We start from the raw sequence: 19,078 nt of genomic DNA on the forward strand, positions 1-19,078 counted from the left end.
ATTGATTCTTGTGTATGCAGCTAAAAGAAAAAATTGTGCAAAGTATCAACTTGATCCGAGAATGGATGTGGGAGAAATAGCGTGTACAAACTTTTTACCAGACAGAGTGAGTTGATATAACCTTTAAAAACGCTAGCGCAGGCTGGATGCCTTACAGTGTTTCACAAAACCTACGTAACAATAATAAATAATAATTTTAATAATAATTTGATCGGTAAGGATACTCTTCCTTATTATAAATACTCGCCAAAAGAGGTTCTCGAGTCTACTGAACTACTGCTGTACTGGGATAGGCCTATTTTGACCGACAAAACGGTCGATTTAAATCGCCCTGAGCTGCTGTTCTGTTCATTGATAAAAAAAGAAAGAAAAAAAACGCTACCGTTAATGGCAGATGCCGTACCACTGTCTCATAATATAAGAAAAACTGAAATAGATAAACAACGAAAATATGGGAACCTAGGCTTGGAGATTAAGCGTTTATGGAAGTTATCCGAAATAACAATAATACCCCACTGTTATATCAACAACTGACTTCACAGACACCTTCAAGGCCCTCAACATTCTCGTTGCCTGTCAGAGGGCGATGCTGCTGCACCTCAGTGAAAACTGTTAAAGAGACTACGATGAATTTGGTTTCTCTTTAGCGAAACTCGACCCTGGCAGCGCCCCAGAGAATGAATGCTCATTCGTTTCTAACATAATACTAATAATAATAATTCAAAATAATTTAGTAACCCAATAACGTTCTAATGAATCGCAGCGAGGTTCACATATTTTTTTATTTTTTTTACATAACGTTTAAAGGAATTTCATAGCCCAGTGAAATAAGAACCGAAAACATGAAAGATCAACCATGCGTCGCGCACCATGCATGACCGAAACGAATGCACTATTATTTTATTCTATTTTTTGACTTGCCATTGAGACCTCTGCGACTTGAAATCGTGATATTTGGCAGCAGAAGTGCTGAAAAACAGGAACACGATGAAGCTGAAGCCTCACAAGAGACTAGGGCACGGGTATCTTTCCAAGCTTATATCCCACCACACTACTTCACATTGCGGCATAGTGTTTGCTTTACCATATTCAAATGGATCTGAACATTAGCTGGGACCACGGCCCCGCCCTCGTTATTTGCTCGCCACGAGGAAACGCCTCTGACGACATGACGCAAACGTATTGTACGCATGGACTATTCAGGTGTTTAGTTATGAGCTGGTTGTCTTCAGATTTGAAGTCCATACTTGACAGGGCGGTAACAGACTTGTACCTGTATGCAAACTTTGGGATTTGGGGGGGGGGGGGTGAAGTCTCGAGATTATCTATATGAAAAAGTGAAATATTAATATACCTGATGGGTGTTCATAAATTGAATTGACAGGTTACTTTGGTCTACGCCCTACGCCCTTTGTCGTATACGCCCCACAATGTTCACCATGGAATAAGTCGAGGACTCTGGATTATATGTGACGGAATTAGTCTAGGACTCTGGTTTATATGTTCAGTTACAATAGGCGGTCTTTGTTTGTGTACATATGTGCATACAAACTTACAAAGACCGCATCACTAACGAAGAGATTAGAAACAGGATTACATCAACAGTTGGGCCCCACGATGACCTGCTAACTACCGTAAAAAAAACAACCAAAAAAACGCAAACTAATATTTTATGGACATATCACAAGGTCCTGAGGGCTCGCAAAGACCTTCCTTCAGGGAACTGTACCAGGAAAAATAAGAGGCAGACTGTAAAGACTACATAAAAGAATGGACAGGCCTGTCATTGAAAAAAAAAAAAAGGGCAAAAAGAGAGGAATGGAGAAAGACGGTCAACAGATCATGTGTGTTGCCCCAGCGGTTCAACAGACTTAGGGATAAGCGGAGGTGAAAAATAGGCAAATGTCTTTTTTTTTTTTTGAACAGGAGATCAGAGAAGAGACACTGGGGCATGGGAACTACAATTATTAGGCAATGACATTTTTCTTTTAAAGCTCACCTAAAAATTAAAAAGTTTAGGCTTTATTATTGTAGAAAGATTATCGGATTCTAGAACAACAATAGCATGTCTCGAGTATAAAGTTAGGTTTTATCCAGGAACTATGCAATCTGTAATCGTGTAGATCATAGCGCAGACGTGTTTAAAAAAATATGCACTAGTTCTTTTTTTGCAAAGCTTATATCAAGTCCCTCTGTCTGTCTGTCTGTCTGGTCAAAAGTTTGAACATTTCTTTTATCCCACTTCCAATTGTCGGATCAAGTTGAAACTTTGCACGATTATTCATTGTACCTGACGAAACATGAATTAATAAATAAAAAATTAACCAATTATTTAATAAATTGTGAAAATACAAGGAAAAGAATCGCTTTTTACCCCCCCCCCCCCCAATTATGTGTTGTGATATTTATTGTATATCTCAACAATTAGATTGTTACAAAAATAGGACAAACTATTGATTGGTTAGTTTACTGAACGTTAAGTAGGACAACTCACGTATGCTTGTTTTGTTTTCCCGCTCATTTACAAAAGACTTTAAGGATGGCCTACCTGAGTCCCCATTTTGAAAGTAGAAGATTCGATTGTATGGTCAAGCGTCCGGCTCTGTATCTGATGACCTTAAATAACATGAACACCTGTTAGTGTATTGCCTCGGGACTGACCTGATCTTCTCTAAATCTAGTTGACCCCGGGGCCTGACCTCAGCGGTTAAACAGTTCCAATAGTCCTGATCCATAAAGACCGTTGGCTACACCTGAGATGAACTCCAATGGGTGGCAAGGCTGGAAGGATCAGTCCTCCCGTAGAGCCTTGGCGAGAAACTCTGCTGTTAGGCGTAGTGCCTTTAAGCTCCCATACAGGTCAAGTGACTGCAGACAAACTACCCCGAGAGCTGCGGACACTCTTGCAAGAGATGCGTCACTGTTTCCACCGACTCTCCACAGTGTCAGCAACGGGCAAAGTAAGCACCAACAGGGCAGTGCCCCGTTCTACACTGCGCAATGATAGATTGTTCCGACCTTTTTAGCCTCCACCATGGATCGTCGCGGTCCGGGCGAAGCAAATGCTGCCAGACTCCACGGGCTTTGTAGGAGCCATCCCAGGCTACACCATAACTCTTCATCAACTGTCTTAGCAAGTCTAAGAACTGTGGATATATAGAGGATATATGGTTTTGATTGATGAAGTGGTAGTATTTAATGATCGTCGTTTGAATTAAATCCCCGCAATGTTGAATCTATTCTTAATGTAAGGAATGTCATTCTTGTCCTTAGTTTCACCTGGGATTGAAATACCTTTCTTTTCCCCGAATCGTTTATTCTAGAAAACAGTCTTCCAATCCTTCTTAACGCAACTTTGTCTGTGATTGTTTCATTATTATTTATTATTCATTTTCTCTTTGATGTTTCCTTGGCGATTAAAGCTTTTTTTTTCCTTTTCAAAAGGGTCTTTCTTTGAAGGGTACGGTATTCTAAAGTCTACGTATAGAAGTAGAAGATAATCATGTAATCTTTCTTTGAAGGGTACGGTAGTCTGAAGTCTACTTATAGAAGTAGAAGATAATCATGTAATCTTTCTTTGAAGGGTACGGTATTCTGAAGTTTACGTATAGAAGTAGAAGATAATCATGTAATCTTTCTTTGAAGGGTACGATATTCTGAAGTCTACATATAGAAGTACAAGATAATCATGTAATCTTTCTTTGAAGGGTACGGTAGTCTGAAGTATACTTATAGAAGTACAAGATAATCATGTAATCTTTCTTTGAAGGGTAAGGTATTCTGAAGTCTACTTATAGAAGTACAAGATAATCATGTAATCTTTCTTTGAAGGGTACGGTAGTCTGAAGTCTACGTATAGAAGTACAAGATAATCATGTAATCTTTCTTTGAAGGGTACGGTAGTCTGAAGTCTACGTATAGAAGTACAAGATAATCATGTAATCTTTCTTTGAAGGGTACGGTAGTCTGAAGTCTACGTATAGAAGTACAAGATAATCATGTAATCTTTCTTTGAAGGGTAAGGTAGTCTGAAGTCTACGTATAGAAGTACAAGATAATCATGTAATCTTTCTTTGAAGGGTAAGGTAGTCTGAAGTCTACTCTACGTATAGAAGTACAAGATAATCTTGTAATCTTTAAGTCGCCTGTGTTCAGCGGTTCTTTTGTTTGATGTTTGGTCATCACGTACAACTACGGATACCCTGAGAGTCGAGAGAATATCTCTTCTCTTGTCATATAGACTATGCATATAATCTATAATTAAATATCAATATATCTTTACTCTTGGTATTTGTCTCCATTTTGGCTTAATTGTTGTTTTGGCTCCCCCCCCCCCCTTTTGATATATCGGCGTTGAACAATTTTCGTTTTTTTCCCGTCACCTTTCTTTTTACGTGATATATAAAAAAAAATGACAAAAGAAATTTGATATTTTTTCATTGGGTTTCTTTCGGGACGAAATGGTGTACATACTTCAGTTTGACTTGTTTGTTTAACCATGTAAACCGTTCCGCTTTGGGTCTTTCAAACACCCCCCCCCCTCCTTTTCTTCTTGAATGGGAAAACCCTGTCGGACCAAAATGTAAAAAAGTCATGCCCAAGGTCTACGTCTCATACCAATACATTGATCTACGGTTAAGGTTAGAGGTATTCAAATAGGGAAAAGAATGGATAAACGTTAGCAAGATCCTGTCGAATACTTCCTGGTCGTGTGGGATGTAGGACAGTTGTAGCGATAGTACGGAGTTCGAACCCAGCCACCCCCCCCCCCCTCCCCTGCTGTTTCATGGGGAGTATGACTTCACTTCTGGAGGTCGATACTTGTGCTCCAAGTCAGACGATTTCTCGCTGACATGTGTCCTTTGATTGATGACAGGGGATTCCACGCGGAATTAATGTCGGTAACAAAAGATTGTGCGTTTAAAGAGCTGTCAGTTGTTCAAAGGGTGCGAAGGGGAGATAACTTGAAGACTCTAGGATCTCTGAATGTGCTGTAGCCTGTGAAAAAAAAATGCGTTGAACGTGCTCAGTGCAACAGTTTTGATTCTCAAAACATCCTTCAACTCCCCGATTTCCCACATTTTCTTATTGAAACTGTCTGCTCCGCCATGTACCCTCCCATCCAATCCAACCTCATAGCAGGGGCAAGGCTTTTATATCTCTATTTCTAGTTGTGCCACGGTGCGGAGTTGAGTGTAGGCGGCTTAAGCCTTCCCCCCCCCCCCTGCCCCTACCCTTTCTCGCGACCCCAGTTAGTCAATCTGGGTCATAATCGTGACTTGGGTGTAGGTCACATGACGTCACCGGGTACACGGGGGCCGTTGGAGCGAAGAGGAGGCAGAAGAGAGGGGGGGGGGAGAGTTGCGAGGCGGAGAAAACGGGGTTACAGGGAAAAGAGGTCACGTGCCGCGGTTGAATAAGAGCTCGGTCAGTCTCGGGAACACGGCGCGTCGAGTATCGCCAGCGGTGATACATGGGGCCAGGGATCGAGCATTATCATGGCCATCGTTTTCTCCGCGTTACTCTTGTATGTTATTGTACACTGACTGCCAGCAGCATCCAACATAGAAGCGAGTTTGTGGGTCCTCTTTCGTGGGAATGTTTATAAGTTATTGGGTCTATAGTGTAATAAGTTTTATCTTGAAGTTGTCATGTCTGACTTCGACAGATTACTCAGGAGATGTTTGTCTTGTTCGGGCCCTACTAGTCCTAGTACAGTCTAACAAACACCATTACAATAACAGGCGAAGAACTAAGTCCAGGGTGTTGGATAACTAAAACTTGAACGAAGTTTAATGCATAAAGGCCACAGTCGAATCTTTGTCTGTAATATGATGTGGGCCACCTTGAAGTCCTAAATTCTAATACCATCTGAATAATCATTTATAACATAAGGCAAACCAACACCCACTATCCGTGACGTCACTAAGTGTCGCGTTCAAAGTCCGTTAACTATGGTGCTAACTAAGACCTAAGTGCCTAACAATAGATTACATATATATATATATATATATATATATATATATATATATATATATATATATAGAGAGAGAGAGAGAGAGAGAGAGAGAGAGAGAGAGAGACTAGATGACAATATTATCACTATCAAACCTGCCCCCACCTTTTTAATTTCATTAATTTCCGAGAGGCCAATACATCCAATGGACTAGATCTACAGAGTAAAGACACGGGTGTCCACACTTGGCATAGACAGGCTTGACAGAGCAAGATATTAGTCTTTCAGCATGAATGAAACAAATGAGTAGGCCTATGATTAAAAATAGTAGACAAGTAGGGCCCCTATAGATCTAGGTCTATATTTGTAGATCTAAATGCTCTATCAAATTAATTCGGTTTGGGTAAAGACTGTGAATTTTGAAAGTAGAGATATAGGCTTGTGTAGATTTATACATCCGTTCACCATTATATAGATCTTTGGATATATAAAATATAAAAAAAAGTAAAGTTCCCCTCTTAGACCTTGCGATCTAGAGGGCAGATGATGTTAAGGTCATCTGCTTTTGTGGCCCACGGCTAACGAGGGTGTCATGTGGCCAGCGCACCGACCAACCGCCTTTACTTTTCCCCAACTAATGTCAGGTACCCATTTGGGCTTTGTGTACTCTTGGATGCGCCCAAAGATCCCGAAATTAAAAATCCCAGTCTTCACCATGATTGAAACCCGGGACCGCGCCTACTTGGATATATATATATATTGAGGAACTCCATAAATAAAACAATTACCACCAAGCACAGCGAAGTCTGCAGGCTAATGCTGAGGTGATCATTGTAGCGTGACTTGACATTGCTTATGATTGAAAAACACTGACACGGAACTAGAGAGTCCAGGAGACCGCAATATGTTTATCTTCAGATATGCAAGACTTAAAGGCGCTGCATAGTGCCAGCTTTGTTCTAAACTTTTTTTTTTTTTGGGGGGGGGGGGGGAGGCTTTATGAGATTGGGCATACACGGATATCAAAATAAAGCAAATCTTAATTCCAAAGGGAGGAGGGGGGGGGGTCAGATCTTCATGAACATTTCTGTTTGGAGATTATGTGTAAATGGAACGTGACTTACATATAAGCGAGACATTTTCTGAAGTTCATTTTTCTTGTGCACAACATCTGATGACGTCAAAAGGCTGGAAACGTATGGAGAAGAAGAACAGTAATAGTAACAAAGGGCAGAGGAATATGATGTTCTACTAGGATACTAAGTCATTTATACATACACAGAAGTCTTCCTGAATATCTAGATTGATTTGGTCATTATAAACATAAGTTGTTATAAATTCTTTAATAGGTTCAAACTAGACCTCCTCCTTCCTATTTCGATTCTCTTCATGACACTCACCTCCTTGGAAAAAAAAAAGAAAAAAAGAAACCAACACCTATTTGTTCATGTTGGATTCTCTATGATAATTTGGTTGGTGAATTAAATGTGAACCACGTGTGGTTATAAAGTTATATGGAACTTTCTTTTCACATGTCCTCCCATACACACACATACAGGCACAGACAAACACATCCAGGCAGGAATATGTGAACCTTTTATCACTTAATGGTAATTTACATTTGCAGTTATTGTGTCAGCAAGTGCCTGTCTATAGTCCTATTTATAGCCTTTGTTGGCATTTCGGACAAAGTTCGAAGTTCATTTGTTGCAGTGTTCTTCCTAGTCATGCTTCAAAAAAAAAAAGGCTATACTAATACGTCTAGAAAGTGCTTCAGTAATATTTATGGGAGACGTTGAATCTACCCATTTCCGACTCCAGTTGTTTTACCAGGGTGTCCTACTGCTAGCATAGCTACTCATTTCTTGTACTGACCCTGTATATTGTGACTGTTAAAGCTGTATCCAGGATTTTTCATAAATTCTATGTTTAAAACCTCATGACTCACTGGGGGACATTTGGCAACCAAGCGATCTGTCTATCACTCAGCCACCACATCCCATTGGAATGAGCTTGAGTGTTTCCTGTGGTGCTTTTGTGTGTGTGTGTGTGTGTGTGTGTGTGAGAGAGAGAGAGAGTGTGAGAGAGAGGGTAGATAAAGATGTTGGACATCCAAACCTCTTACCCCATACAATGAACAGGACATGCCAATTATCACTAGGAATGCAGATCCAGGAGTTCCTCTGTTTCCTACTGTTTGTAAATACATTTGTCTCAAGTAACCAGACAAATGAATATACTTATATAAAAACATTAACAGTAAAATTGTGAAAGAAAAATGAGATTACTCCGCCATGTAGCCATTGACCTGTCCTTCTGGTTTTTCTCAAAACTGATTAGAAATGTTCTCACCCTGGTGTAAGGCAGATGGCTCCCTTCAGGAATGGGATGGCCCAGAGCTGCTGGCTCTCTGTACTACTGATATGAATATATCATCTCCTTTTGCAGGGGCCAACAAGAATATTTTCTTTGACCACTATTGGGGCACAGACCAAAAATATAATCTCGTTTTGCACTGGTTATCTGCAGGTTGTGAAACATATGCATAGGGCACGGTTTGAATGCGAGACCATCAAACGACAGTCCAGAGCGCATACCACAAACATCCAGGATTAATCTGTATTTATACTAAACCACAACAGAATGTAATATGCATACTTTAAAACTTGAACTAAATGAAATCCAAGATAAAAATGAAAAGTACTTTGTAATAACTTTTCTCTTCTTGCTATCTCTATGCAGTTAAGACAGACACCAAGCCCGCCTCCTGGTTCCTTACCCAGCTCCTATGTCAGGACAGACTCCTATACAAAGGTAGATGGAGAGGGCGTGTTTATCCCTGAGCCCAGCAATCACAATGATTTGGTAAGTTTACACGTAATGAACAAAAAAACAAACAAAATGAGGGGCATTATCTTTTAATTTATTAATTAATTTTTTTTTAGCAAAAATTATTTACACGTTTTAAAACTAAAAATCAATTTATGAATAAAGCTATAAATATTTGACCATTTAAATCTTTCTTTCTTTCATGCATTTATTTATATAACTAATATAAAACTAGGTAACATGGGCGCCTGCAGGATTTTTTGCAGGGAGGTGCAAGTCGCCACTCATGGCTCAAGGTCGTAATTGCAACTTTTTTATGACAAAGAATATTAAAGAAAAGAAATAGTGCACTACGTCACCCCTACATGTGAACAAACTATTTACTGTACACTTTGGTAAATTTATCCGTGAGGTCCGTGCATCCCTATGGTTGATCAAACAAAAAAATGCAAACGCTACCAAAACTGTCAATAACTTTACTATTGAATTGCTTCTCGTCACGATGGACAAGCCGGCAATGAACGCTTAACTGGCAGTGCTGGTATTCTTCTTCATGTTGAAGCTCTTGTATAGTTTTTGAATGTAGACAAAATAGGTTGAACTGAGCATTATTATTGCTTGAAAAGCGAAATGTTAATGAAGAAACTAACAAACAAAGTTACCTAATGTAAATCAGTTTTCTGTAATAACTACCGAAATCCAAACATATGTTTTTTTCTAGGTCTGTCGACTACAAATTCTCGGTAGCACTAACTCATGTTAAGTTTCCTAGTTTAAGCCATTACTACAATTTAAACATTGAAATCTACCTTTTAAAACTGTGCTCGACACTGAATAATTTAAAAATTGTGTTTGGCACTGACTAATCTTGTTCTCATGGATTAATTATTTTTTCCTTTCTTTCATTGCTACTATCAATTACAAAAGGAGTGTTCCTGTTTATAGTTTATATATTTTGTTGTTTTCTTCTCTAGGATGTATATCAACACAGAGATGGATCCACATCAGATTCAATGTCTTCCATTGACAGCAGCTACATTAGTGGCCAGTAAGTTGTTGTAATTATCTGGAATTTAAATTCATGTTTCTGGAGATATGAATAATTTGAGATCCTCTACATTTTGCCCATCATCATATTAGTTTGAGATCCTATACATCCACTTCCTTGTTAGAATAGTTTCAGATCCGCAACATCTTGTCTTTCATATTAATAATTAATTAGACACAGTGCGTGATTAAAATTCAAGGCTTCCTGGGCAGATGACCAAGTGATAAATATTTTTATTGTATGCCTATGTTTGCTTATAAAAGAAATCTAGTAATAATTTTGTTTAATGTGCTAAGCTTAAACTTTGCACTTCAGGATATATTCAAGCTAATTATTTATAAAGTAGTTAAGAACACAGATTAAATAGCTTCCACCTACGCTTTCTGCGACGCATAATGTGCATCTCCTGGAGGATCGTGTCACCAACCAAGAAGTTTTGACACGGGCCAACATGCACAGCATCTATGCTCTCCTTCAACAGAGAAGACTATGCCATGTCACTCGCATGCCAGATGGAAGAATCCCTAAAGACATCTCATACGCTGACCTTGCAGAGGGAGTCAGACCCAAGAGCCGCCCAAGACTAACCTACAGAGATGTCTGCAAGCGAGACATGAGAGCCACGGGCATCGACCAAAGTGTGTGGGAGGAGATAGCCCAAGACCTGACAGCATGGAGACCTGATGGTACGAACTTCGCAGAATGCAAAAGAAACGAAGCTGCATCAGACAAGAGATGTCCTGTCAGCTAGCCCTAGCACTGATGCATATACATGCACGAACTGTGGCAAACTCTGCCGCTCCAGAATAGGCTTGATCAGTCACTCCAGATTCTGCCCCATCTCAAGACGTAACCAAAGCCAGTGACTCATCTGGGCGCATCCATTGTCTTCCATATATTTATAATTTAGAAAAAAACAAAAAACTTACAAATAAAATTTAAAAAAATCTACTTAAATATTCAGAAAGAAACATAAAAACTCATCTCTAATTATATATGCCAGGACAAACACATGCTAGAACTTTTGAAATTTGCCTGAACAAATTAGGAAGCAGGAGGCGCAGTGGCTGAGTGGTAAAGTGCTTGGCTTCCGAACTGAGGGTCCCGTGTTTGAATCCTAGTGAAGACTGTGATTTTTACTTTCAGGATCTTTAGGGCATCTCTAAGTCCACTCAGCTCTAATGGGTACCTAACATTAGTTTGGGAAAAGTAAAGATGGTTGGTCTTTGTGCTGGCCACATGACACCCCTGTTAACCATGGGCCATAGAAACAGATAACCTTTACATCACATGCCCCATAGACCACAAGGTCTGAAAGGGGGAACTTTTAATTAGGAAGCATAATTAATTAGCACCTATTTAATCTGTAATAAACTAAACTGAATAGATTAACATAAACTTGCATTGGTATACAAATATTATTTTTTTTAAGTTAACAATAAAGTCGGTTAAAAACATGTCAGAGAGGATGTCTGCCCAAACATATTTTGTTTCAAATTGATACTTCATTATGTTTTTCCACGTGTATTGTCTATAGTTGTATATATATGTTTATATATGTCAATGATTAGCAATAGTTTGATCTATTTTCTCTGTTACCTATCAAATTGATACCTTATTAATGTTTTGTTTTTCTGTTTGTATGTTCCCTAGTATTATGACTATACCCAATGCTTGGATATGATTATACTTGTGAACAATTAGCTATTGTTTGTTCAGTTTTCTCTGCTGCCAATCAATTATTGAACCGAAGGTAATTAATGTTGTTCTGAATGTTCACAGCAGTGACAACTATGGCAGAAGGAGAGACTCGAGGCGGAGTGCTTTATCTGAACATTCTAAAGATGAAGTGGTCATGAAAGGTTAATTGCTATTTATACAATTTGGTGTCCTCATGTCACATTCAATTTATTAAGTTAAAGTTACACTAAGTTCAAGAAATAGTTGCACAATGTTAAAGTTACTATTAAGAATAGTTACACTATGTTAAAGTTAAAAGTAAGAATAGTTACACTATGTTAAAGTTAAAAGTAAGAATAGTTATACTAAGTTAAAGTTATAAGTAAGAATAGTTACACTAAATTTTTGCTTGTATAAAAGACAAAGTAAGCTGTTTCTGTTGTTACTGTGTCTTGGTGAGTGTCGCATGCAGTGCAGACGTAGAAAAATCATCCAACTGGTGAGCTAAAGGTGTAAATAGGTCACAGACCACCCGTTCAAATGTCTCTGATTGGCTAATCGTCAAATATGGAAATCACTAGGTCAAGGAGCAGAAATGGAGTTGTATACAGCATATTGTGTTATTTATTATTCAAAGTATTAAGCTACTTGTTCTAGTGGAGTGACAGTTTAAGTTCAATAAATAGTGCAGCCTAAAAACTATGCTTTCAACATGTCATTTGATGACAACCATTACAAGGTCACATCAAACTTGTGACCTATGGAAAGGTGGAACTACAATTACCCATCAACACACCTATGTGATAGTGAGCAGTGACTGCTAATACAAGAGGTATCAGGTTTTCAAATTCTACTCTGGGTAGTGGGGAGGGAGAAATAAATTGCTGGCACAGACAATTATATTCTATTTTTAATTGTGCTCTCTGTGTATTTGTATTGTAACACTATCAGAATGACAAACAAGATGGATAACTCAGTACAAGATTGATGATTACAGAAATAACTAAAGACACGACTGTGTGTGTGTTTGCCTGTGCAAGACATCCTGTTGTAAACAGAACAAACTTGAATGGATTTAATTTTAACTTTAGACCTGAGATTTATTGCCAGATATAAGATTAAATCTGGAAGGATTCCTGCTTCCATTGAGAAAACTCCAATGTTCATCAAAATACATTGTAGCCCCCTATCTTATCATGTAGCTCCCTACCTTATAATGTAGCCCCCTGCCTTATCATGTAGCCCCCTGCCTTATCATGTAGCTCCCTATCTTATCATGTAGCTCCCTACCTTATCATGTAGCCCCCTGCCTTATAATGTAGCCCCCTGCCTTATCATGTAGCTCCCTACCTTATAATGTAGCCCCCTGCCTTATCATGTAGCTCCCTACCTTATCATGTAGCCCCCTGCCTTATCAAGTAGCCCCCTGCCTTATCAAGTAGCCCCCTGCCTTATCATGTAGCCCCCTGCCTTATCAAGTAGCCCCCTGCCTTATCATGTAGCCCCCTGCCTTATCATGTAGCCACCTACCTTATCATGTAGCCACCTACCTTATCATGTAGCCCCCTGCCTTATCAAGTAGCCACCTACCTTATCATGTAGCCACCTACCTTATCATGTAGCTCCCTACCTTATCATGCACCAGTCAAAACTTGAGGTCTCTGTGTCAAGCATTTTGGAAAGTAAATAATTGGGACAAAGCTGACCCCACACAGTGACCCATCTCAGAAAATAAAACAATCCTTCCCTATCATTAGTCACACATTAAAGGATCATTGAGAGCAGAGATAGTGAAAGGATGGATGTGGATGGATTGCTGGTCATGCGGTATGTGCACTGGACTGTCTTCATTCATTTCAATGGTCCCATGTTCTGCCCTCTGTCACCCCCTTTGTCTTACGGGAGGCTTGGACTAGGAAGCAGATTATCTTCAACTCTGAAGGAACATCCAAAACATTTTTCAAACTATTGGTGACCCCCACCAAACAAAGTCTACTTTATCTGTCTTCTCTTTAGACCTCTGGCCCTAGGTTGGTTTTTAATTCAGTGTGAAATAAATTACATATTAAAGAAGTTTGTTTTAATTACTCAGATGTTTGTTTTTTTCTTTCAGATCGAAGACATTTTGGTACATTTCCAAGAGGTATAGACAATGCTCAGTTAGAATCAACAATAGAGGCCAAAAACAATGGTAGGTGTTTGATTTCTTGTTGACGCTTTCATTATTGATAGCAAATACTTTAGAGTTTACCAGCACACTCAATACTTACAACTAAAGCTAGTTGTATTTTTCATGATTGTAGCTGAGGGAAAATATCATTTTCAAGCTAGAAATCCAAGTCGAATGCAAATATGTCACTTGATTTTAACATTCATTGTGCTATGTCTGAAAATGTCATGCCACATTTATTTAGAGATTTATTTGGTTGGCATATAGATCTGACTTGTGGAGTAGCTTGTTTTTTATTTTTAAACAATGGTGACATTTTTAGAAATAGTTTGTCACACTCTTACACAAACATTCACACAAGTATTGGAATTTATCTTTATTTTCAGAATTTCAAACCTGCAAAGTTGTACTTTTTTAAAGGGAAAATACTTTCAAGTAAAGTTCCCCTTTCAAACCTTGCATTCTTTGGGGCAGATGATGTTAAGGTCATCTGTTTCTATGGCTAATGGTTAACAAGCATGGTGTCATGCGGCTAGCACAATTACCAACCACCTTTACTTTCCCCAACTAATGTCAGGTACCCATTAAAGTTGGCTGGACTCAGGGGTGCCCTAAAAATCCTGATATTCAAAATCCCAGTTTTCACAGGGATTCCAACCCAGGACTCAGCCACCACACCCCCAGTTTAAAATCAAACAGTTCAAATATATATTGTGATTGATAATAAAATTCTGATATAGGATTTAACAGATTTATTGTCACTAACAGGGCATCAAACATTTCCTCGTTCACGGCTTCGGCGTATGGATAATGAGCCTCTTCACACCCTGATGTCTCACAGCTCTGAGGGCACCTTAGACTCTCACAGTTCTTCCAGCAGTGGCTGCTTCCCTGCAGACGGCGACTGGGACTCTCCTGGTGGGAGATTGTCTATAAGTGGACCATTGTTCTCAAAATGTAAGTATGAGCATGTCTACCTCCTGGGGCAAGAATTCCACTAACAGTAAAACACACTAGTTTCAGCTTGTCTAGGCAGTTACAACCTCATAAAATGATCTCCAACACACAGTACATTTTTTAAAGTAAAAAAAAGTAAAGTAAAGCTCACCTTTCAGATCTTGGGATCTCTAGGGCAAATGATGTAAAGGTCAATACATTTTTAAAATTGTTTAATTAAGGATGTGGTAATCCTTTACAGCATTTGGGGGTTCCTAATTAAAATTCATCTGTAAAAAAAAAAGTTAAATTCCCTTGTCAGACATTGTGGTCCATGGAGCAAATGAAATTAAGCTAATCTGTTTCTAAGGACATTGGTTAACTAGGTGTGGCCGGCACAGTGCCCAGCTGCCTTTACTTTCCCCAACTAATGTCAAGTAAACTATTTGAGCTATGTGGACTCAGGGACTTCCCAAAAAGTTCAATTTAAACCAGTGACCATTCAGTTTCAAAGCCAAACATTTTTACCTCTCAGCGTCCACTTCTAAACTGTTCATTCTGCTAATAAATAGTTCATCAGGAGATAGCTCTGACATCTTTAACTTAGTTAATTCGTTTTGTTCATATAATTGTACTTCAGCTCCCCGTGCTCCGACAAATTGGAAACGAGGTCGATTGCTGGGCTCTGGGGCATTTGGAGAAGTGTACCTCTGCTGTGACTCGGATTCATCCATCGAGCTGGCTGTGAAGCAAGTACAACTAGGCACCATGAACGCTGAAGTCTCAAAGGTAAACAGAATCTCTCCCTTTAGACCATTTCTCCTAGCAATTGTAGCATCGTTTGGGAATCAAAATGTTCTTTTTTATATGGTTCATTGGGTTATTGATATTACTAAATAAAATCATGATTTTTACGATAATACCCTTTTAGCTGTTTAATGTTTCAAGCGTATTGCTATATTTTGACCTGCAGTTATGCAGACTATTTATTATAAATGTAAACAATCCCAGTTAATATTTAACTATTCAACATTTGAGAAAAAAGATTTTATTGTTTTAAGATAAGATTGTTTTTCCCTTTTTCTTAAAAAGAAAGCTAGAAAAAAGATTTCATTGTTTTAAGATGAGCATCTTTTAACCTTACAGGAAGTTAGAGCTTTGGAAAATGAGCTGCAACTGTTACGCAACTTTCAGCATGAGAGAATTGTTCAGTACTATGGATGTCAACAGGAGAATAAAGTGCTGTCTATCTTCATGGAATATATGCCTGGGGTAAACTTGTGCAACATTACCTTTCACAATTATTATTTTTTTAAACTGAAAAAAAAAAACTCTTCTAAACCTCTTCATGGTGCATGCATTGAGAAACATTTACCATAATTGTTAGTAATGAGAAAAAACTGCTCTGTTGACATTGTTGATTGTATTAGTTTGTGTGGTGCAAATGATATGGTTTCACCATTACATATACTTGACTGTGTTTGAATGCAAATTAGTCTTTTATCAGCAATGATTGATATTGTGTATGAATGACAGTGTTTTAGTTTATTTATATGACCAATTTTTTTAAATATTCCATTTAGGGCTCAGTTCTAGATCACATGAAAACTTATGGAGCGTTGACAGAAAATGTCACACGTAAATATACTAAGCAAATTTTACAAGGACTGGCATTTCTACACAAAAATGTCATAGTTCATAGAGATATTAAAGGTAGGCAACTTTTGATGGTTTCATTTGTGAACTTATCTAGTCATTGACTTACAATCTTCACAAGATTCATTTCTTTTCACTTTCCATGTCTTGATAATGCATATTGTGAAATGGTAACTCGCACTTTGAGACATAAAGTCATAAACAATACCTGTAGAAGAAATTTATTATACGGCCAGCTCAGTTATAAACAAAAGTTTTATTTGCCTCAGATGTTAGACTTACTTAGACTTAAACTTACATCCTCCCGCACTGTTTGGCATTGGGCGGCAAGCTGTCTCCTCAAAGATCTGTTAATGGCAATGTCTGAATCCTCTTCCCACCTGGTGTCCACAGCTATGAGGTCCTCCATGAAAGTGTGCCACCAAGTTATACGACGACATCCCTGTTTGCATTTTCCTCAAATTGGCCTCCATGTCATCGCAAGTCTTGGTATGCGTAGTTCATTTTGTCAGAGAACATGTCCCGCAAACCTCATGCGACGCTCTGTCACAACTTCACCAAGTGGTTGACTCTCACTTTGGCATAGTATATCCCTGTCTGAGACCCAATCTTTATAACTTGACTCCTATGTTAGGATGTTTTTTTTTAGAATTTAATCTCTGTTCTAATGCTTTACCAAGATTTTTATAAACTAAATGTACATCTCCTAAAATTAACTTAAAAAAATTTTATTCAAGACATTCCTGAAAACTAATTAATATTGAAATCATTTTAAAATGAGCACCTTTGTTTAAAAGAGCTTCCAGCCCTTACTTATCTATATTATATAATATTATATTTTAATATATTTGATCCAAGTTTGGTATAATCAGATTTGCATTGGTAAATATGCTAACCCCCAACACCCTTAAAAAAATAATTTTTATTACCTTATGAGCTGCATTAATGAGATGGCTCTTGTTGCTCAATGAACTAAACAAAAGGTGTAAGAATGATTCGTAAGTAGCTGACAAAAACTAAAGAACTAAATAAATGTAGTAAAGAAACATGTAAGAATGATTCGTAGGGAGCTGACAAAAACTAAAGAACTAAATAAATGTAGTAAAGAAACATGTAAGAATGATTCGTAGGGAGCTGACAAAAACTAAAGAACTAAATAAATGTAGTAAAGAAACATGTAAGAATGATTCGTAGGGAGCTGACAAAACTAAAGAACTAAATAAATGTAGTAAAGAAACATGTAAGAATGATTCGTAGGGAGCTGACAAAAACTAAAGAACTAAATAAATGTAGTAAAGAAACATGTAAGAATGATTCGTAGGGAGCTGACAAAAACTAAAGAACTAAATAAATGTAGTAAAGAAACATGTAAGAATGATTTGTGGGGAGCTGACAAAAACTAAAGAACTAAATAAATGTAGTAAAGAAACATGTAAGAATGATTCGTAGGGAGCTGACAAAAACTAAAGAACTAAATAAATGTAGTAAAGAATTTTTATCTGTCACCACAAGCACTAAGTTTATGTAGGAGTGAGTCTAAATCTTGACTTTTATTGTTTGGTTTCAAATCAAGGGCTAGTCTATTGATCTAGGCTTAAGATGTTAATCTTTGATAAGGCACAAATAAAAAAGCTTAACTAATTTATATGTAGATTGATGCAAGCAATTGCTCAACCTCCGTGATACTTTAAAACTAGAGATCGTTTGTAGATGGTGTTAAGAGGGCTCACTTAAACCTTAGCCTGATTATTTCATGTCTGATCACTTAGCTGCGAACGTACTGCGAGATAACCTTGGTAACATCAAGCTGGGAGACTTTGGGGCCTCTAAGCGCCTGCAGACCATCACCAGCGCCACAGGCTTGAAGACAGCAGTAGGTACACCTCATTGGATGGCTCCTGAGGTGATCAATGGGGAAGGCTATGGCCGCAAGGCAGATTTATGGTAAGCTAATGATAGTCCAGGATAATTATTGTTCAATTAGTTAGCACCAATATCTAGTGTATTATGTAGTGTCCACTATCTTGTACTAAACAGACTCATTTTTTTTCTAACGTAATGTAATGGTAACCAAACAACACACACACACACAATACAAATCTTACAAATAGCTTTCTTTTTTTTTGTTTGTTTTTTATAAGTTGTATTTTTTAATATATTTTATTAATAAATTTAATTCTAAATCTAAATTCCTTTATCAATTAATATTAAGATTGTTTGCTTAAGCTTATCTAGCAGCCAAACTTTTTATTGTTTTGTGCCAAATATTCCTCTTGAAACAATATCTCTGGCTTACTCAGTTCAGGACAGATGGTAGTAAAAAAAGTAGCTATAGAATTAATACAAAGAAAACAAAACATAAAAACATGCACAATAATGAATAGGATGCAATGCATTTTTGTCAACATGAAAAGAAGTCTGGAGTTTACATCAAGTGACTATGCAGACCTAGTTGCAGCATGGGGCCTATTTTGTCCCATCTAACACCTAAGTTCTTTTTTTCTCAGTCTAATACATGAGGGCTTTCAAACAAGTTGTTTTATTTTACATATAAAAACATTGTCAGATTTCCTTTCTCTCTGATATGGGTGGGACTAAGCAGAAAAAAAAAGGCTTAATTAAATGTGACAGTTAACATGGAGAACTAGATTATTACATGGATATTTGATAGCTGTATTGATTCTGTCAGTTAAAGGAATATCTATAAACTATAATATAATTAATAAGACCACCCAATATCTCAAATCTTGCTATTGAGTTCAGGTTCTTAAATAAAATTCCTATTACAATATTCATGAAATTA

At 37.8% G+C, this 19,078-nt stretch overlaps 1 protein-coding gene across 1 annotated transcript in view; it reads left to right on the forward strand.

Annotated features, from left to right (window-relative positions):
• Positions 1-19,078, forward strand: part of LOC106060316 (mitogen-activated protein kinase kinase kinase 2-like) — a 77,473-nt gene that overhangs the window by 46,750 nt on the left and 11,645 nt on the right. The window contains exons 6-14 of the mRNA XM_056014469.1: positions 8,699-8,821; positions 9,760-9,833; positions 11,616-11,695; positions 13,627-13,704; positions 14,452-14,640; positions 15,260-15,408; positions 15,766-15,891; positions 16,203-16,332; positions 18,045-18,219. Coding sequence (XP_055870444.1) covers positions 8,699-8,821; positions 9,760-9,833; positions 11,616-11,695; positions 13,627-13,704; positions 14,452-14,640; positions 15,260-15,408; positions 15,766-15,891; positions 16,203-16,332; positions 18,045-18,219 — 1,124 coding nt within the window. The remainder of the gene's footprint in view (positions 1-8,698; positions 8,822-9,759; positions 9,834-11,615; positions 11,696-13,626; positions 13,705-14,451; positions 14,641-15,259; positions 15,409-15,765; positions 15,892-16,202; positions 16,333-18,044; positions 18,220-19,078) is intronic.

The sequence above is a fragment of the Biomphalaria glabrata genome, chromosome 16 (genome assembly GCF_947242115.1).
Source record: "Biomphalaria glabrata chromosome 16, xgBioGlab47.1, whole genome shotgun sequence".
NCBI classification, from domain to species: Eukaryota; Metazoa; Mollusca; class Gastropoda; family Planorbidae; genus Biomphalaria; species Biomphalaria glabrata.